We start from the raw sequence: 15,275 nt of genomic DNA, 5'->3' as shown, positions 1-15,275 counted from the left end.
CTTGCATGTAATTGTTTCAATTTCTTTGCTAGGTTTTGATGGACATGTTTGATCAGGATGACATTGGTTTGGTTTCTCTCTGTGAAGATGAGCCCTCCTCTTCTGGGGAACTCAACTACTATGACCTTGTGAGAAATGAAATTGCAGAAGAAAGGCAATATCTGCGGGAGCTGAATCTGATAATAAAAGTATTTAGGGAAGCTTTCCTATCAAACAGAAAATTGTTCACACCTAACGTGAGTCCTTTAATAGGTTATTGATGTGTTAGGCCAGCTGCTCCATTAGCAGCCATAACATATTGATTTTACATTAACTCTGGTGGTGGTAAAATTAAATTTGATTTATTATATGTCAGTACCTAATGAGTGTTGACTGGGTATGAAATAAAATGGGGAGGAATTGCCATTAATAGTATGAAGAGTGCTCTCAGAGTGAAGCTTAATGGACATGATTCCCTGTCAGATGCCAGCAGTAGCTGAAGTCCTTTGGTTGTGTAGGTAGTAGAGACACTTTTGATTAACACAAAAATGAAGTGTTTCCTATCTGAATGTACAGATGAATACTTGAATTGACCTTTGAAGGCTACCCCAGGGCACCCTCACCTGCAGAAGGCACAAGTAAAACAGCCCCTGGCTGTGGATTCTCTGGTGTGTGAGTGACTGGGATGGGAATCTGTATTTGATAAATGATTGGAATATTTGATTGAAATTACACCTGTGGCAAATTCTGTTGGCAGGATGCTGGAGGGTAAAAAGGAAGCACAGCTCATGTAGGAGAAGTAATAATGAAATATTAGTGAATCCTTCGTGGGGGTGGAAGGAGATAGGGGAACCAGGCCAACAGAACCTCAAGTGGGGTCCATCAGGTTCAAAAGAAAAGCAGCAGGAGATGTTCCCATTGCAGCTGGGTGTGGAGGCTCCTCAGCTGCTGAGAGGTATTGGAGGGACTGTGCAAAAGTGAGGACAGAATTCAAACTAAGATGATGGGAGGAGAAAGTAGTGATGTTTTGGAGCTGAGGAAATATTCTTTTGTTATAAGGGAACAGGTATGAGAAACCTGAAGATTGCTTGTTCCCACGAAGAGGCTGCCATGGCCCTGGCACTTGCAGGAGGCCAGGCAAGCTCTGCAGTGTCAGGTTGAGGCTTCTCAGATGAGTGCTTCAGAGGGGGGAGAAGAAGAATGCAGGTCAGAGGAAAGGGGCTGCCTAGTTTGGGTGTGGATTTTAGAAATCTAAAAGTAGAATTTGGAAAGGGAAGCTGCCAGTCCTCTGTACCCAGGTAGGATTCTGGTTAAGTAGCCAAGTATCTGCTTTAGTTTTACCTGTGGTTTAGAGGGTCTGACCTTGGAGCTGCTTTCAATTGCCTCCTTCCTGTTGTGCTCTGAGAGACAAGAATCACCAGAAGGGAAAATAACAGCTGTGAATTGTGGCTGGAAAGACCAGGCTTGTCTGTCCCAAGCCCTGAACAGCCTGTACTGGGGCTGCTGCTGCTCCAGCCAGGAAGGATGGGGTGCTTGCTCTCACTGGGGTGGGAACTGGGCAAGGCTGGATGTGCCCAGGCAAGTCTGCAGGGCTGGGAAGACCTCATAATTTAACTTTCTCCTAGCTTTTTGTTGGCTTCTCTCCATTTACTCTTCGTGAAAAATGCTCTTGTTATTTACATAAGCAAAATAAATTCTTCTGAACACTGCTAAGAGATGCTTTCTGTCTGCAGGATATTGATGTGATATTTAGCAACATTTCAGACATTCACGAGTTGACAGTGAAGCTTTTGGGATTGATTGAGGATACTGTTGAAATGACTGATGAAAGCAGTCCTCACCCCCTGGCTGGCAGCTGCTTTGAGGACCTTGCAGAGGTATGGTGTTTTCTTGAGTTTTGTTAATTTAAAATCACTGGTTATTTCCTTAGTAAACTTTTGGTCATGACTCATATATTTCCAATAAATTCACAGTTGTAAAATGTCATTTTAATAAGTTCTCAACAGAGGTGTAGGTAAGCTGTGTTTTCTACCCATCACAGAAATGACATCAAGCAGGTAAGCACAAAACTAAAATCTTATTTCTGGGTGGGAATGAATTGCTATGGTCTTGGAGGGTTGTGGATTTGAAAAGTAATTACCTGGGATTGTTAAGTGAAAGAATGTGGTGCTTCAGTTTTTGGAGGCATTGGTGTCAGCCCCAGGGCTACCCAAAGATCACAGGATGTATGATTGCAGCTGGATGTAGGTCTGCAGGACAAGAGACTCATGTTGATCTGGGCAGTGAGCTGATGCCAGTCAAATGTGGTTTTAATTCAAAGGCACTGTTACACATCTGGAAAAGGAAATTTCCCTGCAAAGCAATGTCTCTGGGAAGAAATGAAGTATCAGAAGAGGAGTGCAACTGAACAGCAGCTTACTGTTCAGTATTGTAGCAAAAGTGGCACACATTGACCTAGAAAATAGATACTAAACAATAGGAAAAAGGGAAGACAACTGCATGTGGATGTGCTGTGGCTCACACTGGAACATTGAAAGTTGTTGCCAGGTTGTTGTTTGGTTTTTTTGGTTTGTTGGTTTTTTTTTTAATGGGCACTGAAAAGCTGGAAGAAGTACAGAAGAGCATGAGTAGGTATTAAATTAAAATTGAGAAGAGACTTAAAATTTGAGATAGTACAAAACAATCCTGGAAAACATATATATATATATATATATATATATATATATATATATATATATATATATATATATATGAATTTATTAGAAGAGCTTCTCTTTGGCATCCTGTAACCTTAAGGGTCCTTCTCAAGGAGTGAAAATGTCCCCTGATTTTCATTAGCTGAAAACCTTAAGTAGGAGATGCAGAAGGGATCAATTTTCAAATCTTTTATGGAGGTAGTCAATTTGAATTTCATAATTCAGTTGATATTGGAGCAAAAACTTAAAACCTAGGCTGCTCACTGGATCATTTCACATGCTGAGATCATCTTTCTGTGAGTATTTGCAGAAGGGATCATTAAAGAGAGATAGGGACTTGAAGTGTTTATTTGCTCTGCCTATCTGACTGCCAGGGTTGTTCTGTTAGTGCTTCCATTGTGAAGGTCCTTCAGCTTATTTGGAAGGGTAATTAAACAATTCTTGCAAGCAGGAATCTTCCTGCTTTCTCTGCTTTTCTGCATCAGTTCTCTGGAAGGTTCAAACATAAATATTGTGGTGGATTTGAGATACAAAAGTATGGTGAAGATGTAATGATTCTTTTTGGGTGTGGAGAACTTCAGAATTCAGAAACTTCATTCCTGACCCATTGGATTGGGAGATGAATATTTACTAATAATAGGCTGGTAAAAAAAAAAAAAAATTACTAGGTGGTAGTGTTTACACTTCTAATGTAGTATAATGATTAGTTTGGATAATTTCTTTAGCAATGTTTACCTAGTGGCAGGAGAACCTCAGAACCCGGGACTGGGGGTCTTTGTTCCTCTTTAAAGTGCTCCTCAGAAGGCAGCTCATAAAGCAAGGTTATTGTTAGTAGGCTGTAAATTTGTTATGCTGGTATTTGTGTTTCCATAGGAGAAGTTTTAGGTATCCATAAAGGAAGAAAAGTGGAAACCAGAGGGGGTAGGAGCTTATAGACACCAAGCCAGAACTATATTCTGCATTAAGATAACTTGCAGGGGCATACAGGTGAACATCTCTGTATTTCAGTAACTTTTGCAACATTGCAGGTATAAAACCCCTTTTTTAAAAAAACAGAACAAAACAAGAAAAAGCTAGGTTCTTGGAGAAGATAGCTCATGCAGGTTTTTTCAATCTTGTGCCTGGAAAAAAGCAAATCCCAAACCTCGAAACACCTGTTACATCTCTTTGAGTGGAAGAAACATGAAACACTTGTGAAGTACAGTAAAAAATTGAATGAGGCAGCACAGAATAAATACATGTGTTGGTCTGGCTCCCCCAGTAGCTTTGGGTACAAGATTACATTTTGAGCAGCAGTTCCAGCCCTGTGTCCTGCACTGGGGGGCACTGAGCAGTGGGGAGGCTGCTGCCATCTCCCCATCTGTGCTTGCTGCCTCTGCATCCAGCTGCACCCACACCCCATGGCTGACTTTCTGCTGCTGCAGAGGTGTATCTTTATTTTATTTCTTGGCTAACACGGCAAGGAGAAGCTGTGCATGCAGTGGTGTTGTTCTCTGGCTTTAATTTGGGTGCTGGAAAATAAGAACTCTATGCTTGCAGCTAGTGGGCAAGCACGGAGTACACAAGTGCAATAGAAGGCTTTAAAATCATGTTTTGCTCAAGAAAACCAGTCCTGTTCACTGAGTGTCTAATGATTTCTCTTCAGCTGCTGGGGCTGAAGTGCCAAACTTCTCCCCCCCCTTCCATCCCCCTTCCCAGATACAATCTAATTGGAATGGGCAGCAATGATTAGAACTTGAGGAGAGCTGGGAGTGATGATTACAATTTGCATGTGAAAGGAGGGTGCATTCTGTGCCTCTCCTCCCCACAAAGAGTTTAATTGCAGCTGCCCCATGAGTAAGGTAGGGAATCCCCTGGACCCTCTGCAAATGGAAAACTTGACCTGAATGTCTGGTACTCTCAAATTCTGACAAACATTAAGGTGAAAAGAGGTATATTCTTTTTCTGGGCTTGGTGCCATCAGCACCGGATAACCCAGTGATTCATGGGTGATTCAGCCCAGTGAATCTGCAGGGACTCAGGCAGAGGCTGGGGAGCAGGTGATCTATGAGCAGTCACGAATTATTCCTTCAGAGATTCATGTACAGTCAGGTTTTCATCCCATTCTGCTGCAGATGATGTTACAGAATCACTGCCAGGTGCCCCAACCAGAGTAATGGGTTTTGCACATGAAACCCTTGGTTGGTATCATAAGAGGACTTTGCTCTGAGTCTCCTTCAGAGCAGCTGCTTTGTCCCAGAGAGATTTTCCCAGTTTTGCAGCAAAACCAGAAAAGTTGGCTCAAGTCCAGTGCTTCTGACTGACCATCCCTATGTGATGTACCATGAAAAAAATAAAATCATACAATGAGGTTGGAGGGGACCTCAAGGATCATCTGTTCCAACCTTACTAGGTGGAAACATGATTTAGATGAGACAGCCCAGCACCCTGTCAAGCTGAATCTTAAAGGTTGGGGGATCTATCACATCCCTGAGGAGATTATTCCAATGTCTGAGCTGTTCTCATAGTGAAAAATTTTATAGGGGGTGTACAATGCCTTCTTGTGACAGTTTCCAAAGTTCCTCTGAAGTGTAGGGTTACCTGCACTTCTTTCCTTACTGGTAAACTGGAGATAAATTGCCATTCTTTGGGAAATAAGGATGGGATGAAAGCAAGAACTTTTCTTGGTTCCCACTCCTTCAGTAAAACAAAGTTTGTGTTAGTAATGATGGTGAGATTGAGGAATGCTGAGAAAACGCATTTGAAATTTGGAAGTGAAAAAGGTTTGTGGATTACTGAATGTTTGTTTTGCAAAATCGATCTTTTCCTGAAAAGCTCCACTTGTGTATCAGCTTGTTGGAAAGGAATGCCTTGTGCCAGCTGGAGCAGAAAGTATCTTGCATCCTTCATGTATGTATATAATTCTCTGTTTTTCTTTAGGAACAAGCCTTTGATCCATACGAAACCTTGTCCCAGGATATTCTCTCTCCACAATTTCAAGAGCATTTCAATAACTTAATGGCAAAACCTGCTGTTGCTCTCCACTTTCAGGTGAGGCACATGAGAAACACTGAATCACTTTCCTTCTCATGTTTCACAGGTTTGGATTTTGTCAGTAACTCTCTACTTTCTACTGAGGAAGAAACCCTCTAGATTCTGACCTCTCTTCAGTGCAGGTTATTTTTGACTCTGCCTCTTCTTGTGAAAATTGGACACAGATCAGACCAATCCATGAGTTTTCTGCAATTCTTTTTGGTCCTCACATCAGCCTCTCTTGCTGAAGAATAGAGTGACCTTTCATACCTGTCACATTATCCACCTTCCTAGCAAATTTAAAGCCCAAAGCCCTGCTACAGATAAATTTGGTAATCTGGCCTCTTTTCTGGCTTTTCTTGCCAAGAAAGGTAGGGCTTTCCAAGGCATGTTCCCTCACACCTCTTCTCCAAGCTGTGAAGGCAGAAATCCAAGCACTGGACCATGGAGCTGTCTCTGGGAACTGCAGAGAGGTGCAGCCAGAAGCCTGAAACAGAGGGAGGGATAATTTCCAAGCAGGAGATCAAGTAATTTGTTTCCTGTAGGATAGTTCTGGTAGGGATGATGGTGGGAATTCTGCCATCCTTTGGTAAACCTCTCCTCACCTTACAACCAGAATTAGTATGTTAGTTAACTGGTGGGAATGGGAAAAGATTTCTAACTCATTTTCTGAGTCATAAACTTAGGATTCTCATTTCCTAAGGGGAGAGGAGGTACTAATATTAAATTCTTCAGTACTTGGTGAGACCTCCATATTTCTGTGGCATAGTGGATGTAATGCACAGTGTACAGAACCAGGAGGAGAAGAAGGGAGGGAAGATTGTACAGGAGTCCTGGCTAATCTTTAATATTCCAGTGTTTGCTTTAAATTCTGCACACTGTAGCCCAGGGTAGAACATTTGTTATGGAAATGGATAAAAGCTTTTTTCAGAAGACAGTCAAGCATTTTCTGGGATGCAGCTTGGCCAGGGACAGTGCTTTATTTTTAGGTGTTGTCACCTTGAACTCATGCTATTTATTGAGTTCTGCAGTGCTGAAATACAGAGATGCCTGGGGACTGTGATCTGAGCACTTCTGTGTCAGTGGCAGGATGCTTATAAAATGACTTCTGGGTAACTTGGTCCTCTAACCTTCTGCATTTGATTTGCTACTTCTGGTAAAAATAGGAACCATCCAACTAGTTAGAGTTTTAAGGAGACAGATTGTGCCACCATCTGGTGTGGGCTTTAGGGGTGTTTGCAGAGCTGTGAGAATGCATCAAAATGCTGATGGAAGAGGCTGCTTACAGATCCTGTTGCTTGATATCAGAGCATTTCTGTGCCTCTGAATCTTACAAAAAGTGTCACTAGACAAAAACATTTTTGCAAACTTTGTCTTCCTTATTCCTAGATGTAGGCATAGAGTCATGGAGGTAGAAAGGGACACCCTGGGTATGTCCAGCACCAAAATCTTGCTCAAAGCAAGCTTCAGGGCTTTATCCAGTCTGTATTTCAGTGTAATTCTGTTTGGTTTTTCTTTCTTTTTTGGTTTTTTTTTCTTTCCAGTCTACTGCTGAAGGCTTTAAAGAAGCTGTACGATACGTCCTGCCACGCCTCATGCTGATCCCAGTCTATCATTGTTTGCACTACTTTGAGTTACTACAGGTAAATGAAGCCACACTCTTGTTTTCTGCTAAAAACATTTCTTAACGTGGAGAATCTGAGCTTTTTAATTGGCAGTTAGATTTTACTTACTGCTTATGGAAGCTGAAAGACAGGAAAACTTTTTTTTCTCACACCTGCTAGACTATGTCTGAAAAATAAAAAAATTTTTAAAAATCATCAGACCTGTTGCTCTGATAAATAAGAGCATTTGAAGTAACTATATTTTATCAAACAAACCTTTACTAAACTTGAGCTCTAAAATAGTTAGAAATGTAACAATGCAAAAATTTGTAATGTAATAATGCAAAAATTTCATTTTTCTCTGAGTTTGAATTTTCTGTCAGTTCAAAAAAATCTCAGCATAATGCAGTTTAGTATTCTCAGTCTCAAGTCACACTCCAGGTGCATCTCAGCTGATCTTATTTTGGGGGTTGGGAAGACACATCTTTTCAGCAGAGTCAGTATAATCTGCTTAATATTCAACCATTTGTCCTCAGTCCTAAGTGGAAGAGAGACAGCAAAAAATACCATTTTTCACAGCATATCACACTTTCTCCTTAGGGTGAAGGGATGAAAGTAAGCACTATTATTTTCTTATTTTCTTTCTTGTATGAGGTGGCATTAAAGAAATGTCAGGCTTTATGGAATGCTGATTTAGATGATAAAAAGTTATTCCTGTAGGACATATTTCAGGGGTCTTAACATACAAGTTGTTTAGGTTGGCATCTAGCCTGTATTTATGAGCAATTCTGCCTGTTGAAGCATGACTTATTTTAGATCAACCTCTCTCAGTTTGACCACAGATCACTTGCACATATTTAAGTCCAATGTGCACTAGCAAGGTGGTTCACATCAGTAGATATTTCCCTTGGGTATAACAGCTAAAAGCCAAAAAATAACTAAGCATGTATCCTTTTGCTTGCAAGCAAAGTCTTTTCCTGTGATATAAAAGGCCACCAGTCAGCAGATATTTAACATCTGACGTCTGTAATCATCCTTGAATAAGAAAAAACAATGTTGCTGGAGAAAATGCAGTATCTTGAAAAATACTTAGGTTGGAGCTTTTTTAAAGCAGCTGAGGATAATGTAAAAAAAGGTTCTCTTTGCCCTATTGTGCTGGGGAAGTTTGTAATGCTTCTAAGGGTCAGTGAATTATTAACCAACTGGGGTATACTTAGATTAAACAAGTGAAATATCCTGTGGCTATAGCTGACATTTTGAAATAACAACAGAAATTACACTGAAGTTCTGAAAGTTGAAAGTGACAGCATTGTGAGGTGTGGTATGTGGCCTTGCTTTGTATTTCCAAGGATTTATACTTGTATGAAGGAAGAAAAGGAAACTTTGTGACTTAGAACTCACAATCTAAAATGTTCTCAAAAGAATCTCAAGCCAAAAAATAGCAATTGTTTTGAGGCCAAGTCTGTAGTTAGTATCTGGCACGTTTTGTTTTTTTTTTTTTTAATAAGTTCAGTCTTGTTTTCATTATTTCTGATGTGATTTTTTTGTGTGTCCTGATCTAGGTAAGTAAAATAAGGATGATTTATTTTGACCCATGAACCACACACCTCCAGTGTATGGATTACCTGTACTTTGGAGAAAGGTTTAAATCTGAGCCTTTTCAATAAATTTTAAACCTTTAAGCATTTATATTGATACTAAATTTAGAAAAACAGTTAACAAAGCATAAAAACCATCCAACCAAAACCAACCCTAGCAGTCAGTGAGCTTCTCTCTAGATTACTGCATTCTCTTTATGGAGAACAGAAACTTTGCATTGCCATAATTCTAATACTTGCCTTTGTGAAGCTGATGTTTCTTCCAAAAGAAATTAAACTGATGGAAGAACTGAAGATGACAGCAGAAGCACAGCATGGTTCTTCCAGCACCCATGGCTTTGTAGATACATCTGTCTTTCAAAATAATTTAACTTCCCTTTCTGTAAGGGCCCCTTGCATACAGTAATTCTCTAGAACTTCTTAAAATGTTCTTCTTTCATGTTTAAAAGACATAGTTGGATGAGTGACCTGTATTATGCTGAAGGTCAGGCTAATTAACCACCCATTGTGTCTCAAAGCAGGGAAATGGGGTGCAGCAGTGTGAAATTAAAGAAGGAAATCACACACCACAGCTTTGGGAGGTTCAGGACATTTTACTGCTGTTAAAAGCTGCAAAGTCCTTGCCTGCTTTTGAGGGAAATGTCAGCATCTGGGCCTTTTCTGAGCAGTTTTGTGTGTTTTCAAAACTTCAGATGAAATGCTTTGCCTATAAACTTGGTTTGGTTTTTTTTTTTTCTTCAGTGACAGGAAGGGGTGGTTACTATTTATATTTTAAAACCATGGCACAGAGAAGGCCAATTGGTTTGGAAAGCCTGGCTGAAATCTGGAACACTGCAGGAGTTTTCTGTCTCTTGGGGGCTCTGACTCAGCTGGTAACTGCAGTTCCTATTGATAAGGTCAGGTTAGACAAGCACGTTCCTAAAATTGCCTGGTTTGAAGGATAGAGCCTGACAGGTAGTGAAAAAAACAACCATTTTGTTGCTACATTTGTTTGTTTTTAACTTGGATAATACACCAGGATGCTGCAGGAAAGATAAAATTAGGCATTGCCTTTTTTAACCAGGGAACTTTAGCAGCACAAATGTTTTAAATTTTACCTCTTCCCACAGTATGCAAGATTTTGGAATAGAATTAGAATTGTGCTGCAGAGGCTGACACTTGGCTGTCTTGAATCCTTCTAACCTTGTGAGCACAGAGCAAAAATCTTAAATAACACTTGGAGTGAATGTTGGTAAATACAGTCCTGTGTTGTGATCACTTCAGTTCCAGGTTTAAAATGTGAATTTTCCGTCGTAATTTTAAAATATCCAAAATTTACAGAGTTTTTTCTAAAAAGCAGAGTGGTTTTAGGAATAAAGTATTTATTCAACAAAATGAATATATTATAAACCATTGGTACTTCTTCTCTGCTACCCTTACATTTGTCTCTAGGAACCTTGGTTGAAAAAGACTTAGCAAAACTGGAAGCAGAAAAGCATCAGAATACTCATATTTTCATGGCTTCAGTGGGAGGAGAAGTTAAGGCTTGTGACAAAAGAAAGTTACCAAAAACTCCCTGATGAACTGGGAGATAAATAAAATAATGAATGATTTACAGGAGCACAGGCCTCGTTGGTTGTGAAATAGCAAAACTAAGATGAATGCAAAAATAAAATGAATGGAATTAAAAGTGGGAAAATGTTGAGAATTCTGTCAAGCTGCAGAACTTTTCTACTGGGTTGAAACCCTTTTCTAAAGGGTTGAAAGAAATCAGGCTAAAGAAATCCAACTGGGTTGTAGAAAGAAGGAATGGTAGTGACCAGAAGTTGTTAAGATTTTGGAAAATGATAAGCCAAATATGTTCTGATTGTGATGTCTTTAATTGATTATCAGAATATTCAGGTTTAATACACTACACTTGACATTCCCAAGCATGAGCACCATACAGCTGGCAGTGTAGAGGAGAGTTTGTTTTCATCTCTGTGTCTTTTGGTGCCACCTTTCCAGCAAACATTATTCATTGAATGCAGTGCAGAGATCTCAAGGAATCATGTAATCCATCCAAAGCCTGAGCAAAGTTAGATATATTAAAATTAAAATCCTGAAGGTAAGCAGAGGTCTATTCAAGTGTTCAAGGCAGCTTTTCTCTGCACACTATGGAGTGTATCCTTCCTTCTCAGGTCACTTGCAGGCCAAAAATTTTCCCTAATTCTTGGCTGTGAACTTGCTATGAAGTTATCAAGCAACCCAAAACACATGAAATTCCACCTTTTGGTCTTTTCCATTGTCTCCTAATCACTGACCACCCCTTGAGTGACAGAGAAACCCCAGTCAGTATTCTACAGGATCACCATGATATAATTTCAGGTGAACAGTGTTCTTCATTCCTATTTCCTGACAGTTTTCTGTCCAATAAATTGAATAGCTAATATTCTTGGTTTATCATTGGTATTTTAAATATATCTGGCATAAGCAGGAGCCCCCTTTCTAAAGATTTATTTTCTCTGCCTAGCAAATTTGTTACACTTTTGCATCTGCTGTTTAATTGGGAAGGTGCTTGTTAAGAGCTGGAACATGGAAAAGCAGATGTTATTCCAGTGATTACAGAGAATGAGAGGTGCTGCAGGTAATCTGCCTGTACATTAAGGTGTAGAAAGGGATTAGATTACTTACAGATGTGTGTGTGTCTTTTTTTTTTTTTTTTTAACACCAAAACAAAAGCAAAATGTGCCATTTGATATCTGTGAGGTGCCTAACACAGCTCCCTGTGGAATGGATGTGCAGGAAGTTCTGCTCAGGACATTTTATCTGACTTGGTAGCATTTCCCACCTCTAGCATTTTGCACTTGTCATCTTTTCACACCATTCTTATGTTCTTTGCATATCTGTGGCTGATAGTAAGGAAAAGAAGGGCTTCCACAGAGGTAGACATTTTTTCCCTTCCCTGAACTGTTCCTCAGCTCATAAACTTCCCAGAAATTTTGGGGCATGAAACGTTCATTTCTCTAACATGCAAGATGGAGGTTGTTTGGGCACATGAAAAATAAAAATCTGAGTAATTTACATTGCATGAAGAGAGTGGACCAATCTGGTCAAATCCTGTTCTCTCAATTACTTTTAGAGGAAGCTACATATCCTTGCTGAGGGAACATAGTGGGGAAAGGAAAAGAAGGCTTCTGCCAGGCTGAGTGATTGTAAGTAAGATTTCTCTTAAAGTATGGAGGTAAAACAGAGATTATCCAAAACTGCATGGCATATGGTCTTGGTTTTGCCCAGCAGTCTAGTTGCTTGCATTTTCCTTAGAAAAAAATTAATGTAATCATGAACATGAAAGGGGGTTAAAAAGAAAAATCTCTCTTTTTTACACCAGTAGTGTTTTAGGAGTGATCACCTTAAAGAATCAATAAGTGGAACTCTGGGAATAGGCTATACACAAAGGAAATTACTACCAAGTGTATGGAGATGATGTGAAAGCCTCATGAATTTTCCTCATTCAAGAAGTTTCTGCTAGTGGTATTTTTATAGTGCTATAAAAAACAAATACACACTCTCACTGTCATTGGACTTTGCTGTTAGTAGCAAATTGTGAATTTCAGACTTTTTTTTGGCTACATTAGTTAGAAATTGCCATTTCTTCTAGAAACAGATGAGTTTGAATATGGCACAATTTAGACTGGTAGGAAGCAAAGAGAGAATCTTGGTCATTCCATCTTTTAAATTTGCTCTGAAATCTTTAGATTGAGTCCTTGAAAGATTGCAACACACATAAACCAGCACTTAATTCTCAGCTATTTCAACCCTCCAAACTATTTAATAAAATCAGTTGTGAAACAGAACATCGTGGAAGAGATAACGGGGAAAACAGCATCTGACAGTGAGCATTGGCTCTCTGTAAGAGGGTTATCTTTCTAAACAACCCCCTGCTGAATCCTGTTAAATATCTACTGACTTCTGAATATTTGACAAATATTTTTATTTACACACATAGCTACTTTTGAGTGTGCTTCCAGTTATCTCTCATTAAAATGACCTCACTGACTTCGCTGCGGACCACAAATAACACTGTCTAAGAATGTTTATCAGTTTTCCTGCCCTTCTGTGAAACAGGCAAGTCTGAAAGGAAGATGTTTATTCTTTCCCAGCAATTGCAGGAATGCAGTGAGGATGAAGAGGATCGAGAGTGCCTGAAACAAGCCATTACAGCTCTCCTGAACCTGCAGTGCAGCATGGAGCGCATTTACAGCAAGCACTCCCCGAGACGTCGGCCTGGGTAATCATCCACAAAGCTCCCCTGGCTCCCCAAAGCTGGCAGAGGGGGGGATAAATGGTGTGGAAGGAAATGTAAATTTTTTTCATGTTAGATAATGTGTGTGTTTCCTTTTCAAGGCATATCTTCATGCCAGTTTTCATTGCAAATAGTAGCAGCCCCAAACCTTCGTGGTGGACTTCTATGAATGGTGTCAGTATCTTAGTCTTTCCCTTACCATAGCAGTGCATGTGGTTTATTTGCAACAGGAAACCTGGGTTAGGACATATTTAAGGCAAAGAAATACTACATAAACAATCAGTTTAGTCAGGTTTTTTTGTCTCTTGGGGTGGCAAATGTGGAATGTGTCCACGGTGACTTTTTCTTTTATTCCTTTCAAGGGAGCCAGTCTGTCGCTTCTATAACCGACAATTAAGAAGCAAGCACTTGGCCATCAAGAAAATGAATGAAATCCAGAAAAATATTGATGGCTGGGAAGGCAAAGACATTGGGCAGTGCTGTAATGAGTTCATAATGGAAGGTGGCTTGACAAAAATAGGAGCCAAACATGAACGCCACATCTTTCTCTTTGATGGTTTGATGATCAGCTGTAAAACAAACCACGGTCAGTCACGGCTTCCCGGTTACAGCAACGCAGAGTATAGACTGAAGGAAAAAATTATCATGAGGAAAATACAGATTATTGATAAAGATGACACATCTGAATACAAACATGCTTTTGAACTGGTGTCTAAAGATGAGAACAGCATTCTCTTTGCTGCCAAGTCTGCTGAAGAGAAGAGCAACTGGATGGCTGCTCTGATTTCCCTCCAGTATCGCAGTACTCTGGATAGGATGCTGGATGCAGTGTTACTGCAAGAAGAAAATGAACAGCCCCTGAGGTTACCCAGCCCAAACGTGTATCGTTTTGTGGTGGAAGACTCAGAGGATAACATTGTTTTTGAGGACAACTTGCAGAGCAGGAATGGCATTCCTATCATCAAAGGAGGAACGGTGGTGAAGTTGATCGAAAGGTTGACGTACCATATGTATGCAGGTATCCTGGACTTTTATTCTGTTTATGGTTTTTAAGGCCATGCTTGTATGGGTGATGAAATCTGTCCTTTTATCTTTTGTTTGGGGTTTTTTCTGACTACAGTTAAATGTAAAGCAAGATTTTCAGGGGTGGGAAAAAAACCCACGAACCAAACAGAATTATAGCAACTGGCTTTGCTGGCAAAGCTGAAAGAAAAATGTGGGTATGGAAGCTTCTCCCCCTGAAAAAAAAGCCAAGGTATCCATGGTCTAAAAGAAGCCCCTAGAGTGTTTCCTGAGACCATCATGGCTAAAGCAGTGGTGCTGATCCAGGCTGTGTGACTGTGGAGGAAGAGAAAGGTTGGAGGTTGTATTTGTTATACTTCAGCCCGCTGCTTTGTGAAGTCCCTCAGCAGAAAAGGATGCAAATCACAGGCAGCATTCTTCAGGATTTCCTGTGAAATAGTTACCTTAAAGGCACAGAAGTGAGAACCTGAAGTAGTTACAAATGTTGATGAAAATGTTCAGTCTTGAGTTTGGGCTGAAAAGCATGCAGTGTGCAGTTTTTGTAAAACTTCTCCAATAGGAATGGTCTCCTGTGTGCTTTTCACAAAACTGCCTGGTACTTAAATCTTTTTTGTAAAACTACAGCTAGATAGATAATATTGAGCTGTGTGTTAAAAAAAAAAAACAAAACAGCATTTCCCACATGGAAACTCAGTTGTGATGCAACTCATTGGTATGCAGCTAATCCCTAGGTGTGTTGTCTGTGAATCCCAAGCCATCCAGTTCTAAAACATGATGGGTTTTGGTGGTTTGGAAGCTTAGCTCTTTCACTGAATGAACCTGGCATTACAATATCTGAGTATTATTTTGCTAGCATAACTTCAGGTTTTATAGTGCAAGTACTTGCCACTTTGGCCTTGGCAATCTGCAATGAAAACATCACCTCTTGGGTTTCTGTCAGCTTTTTCCAGTGTTTGGAGCCAAGACTAACAAAAACCTCTCCCTCAGCCCTCACAAGGGCATTTCCATGACTAACAGCACAGGGAGGGACTCTCAGCAGATCTTGCTGGTGCTTTCTGTTTGCATTTAGGCCAAGAAGTGATTAAAAAAAAAAAACAAA

The 15,275-nt window shown here is 40.0% G+C and overlaps 1 protein-coding gene across 2 annotated transcripts in view; it reads left to right on the top strand.

Annotated features, from left to right (window-relative positions):
* Positions 1-15,275, top strand: part of SOS2 (SOS Ras/Rho guanine nucleotide exchange factor 2) — a 51,945-nt gene that overhangs the window by 18,877 nt on the left and 17,793 nt on the right. For both annotated transcript variants that reach the window (XM_071745105.1, XM_071745106.1), the window contains exons 5-10: positions 33-236; positions 1,713-1,856; positions 5,595-5,705; positions 7,232-7,330; positions 13,011-13,138; positions 13,516-14,171. In XM_071745105.1, the coding sequence (XP_071601206.1) occupies positions 33-236; positions 1,713-1,856; positions 5,595-5,705; positions 7,232-7,330; positions 13,011-13,138; positions 13,516-14,171 (1,342 nt within the window). The remainder of the gene's footprint in view (positions 1-32; positions 237-1,712; positions 1,857-5,594; positions 5,706-7,231; positions 7,331-13,010; positions 13,139-13,515; positions 14,172-15,275) is intronic.

This window comes from Heliangelus exortis, chromosome 5, assembly GCF_036169615.1.
Source record: "Heliangelus exortis chromosome 5, bHelExo1.hap1, whole genome shotgun sequence".
Taxonomy (NCBI): Eukaryota; Metazoa; Chordata; class Aves; order Apodiformes; family Trochilidae; genus Heliangelus; species Heliangelus exortis.
The sequence above is the reverse complement of the archived record's forward strand: the minus strand, read 5'-3'. Positions and strand labels throughout refer to the sequence as shown.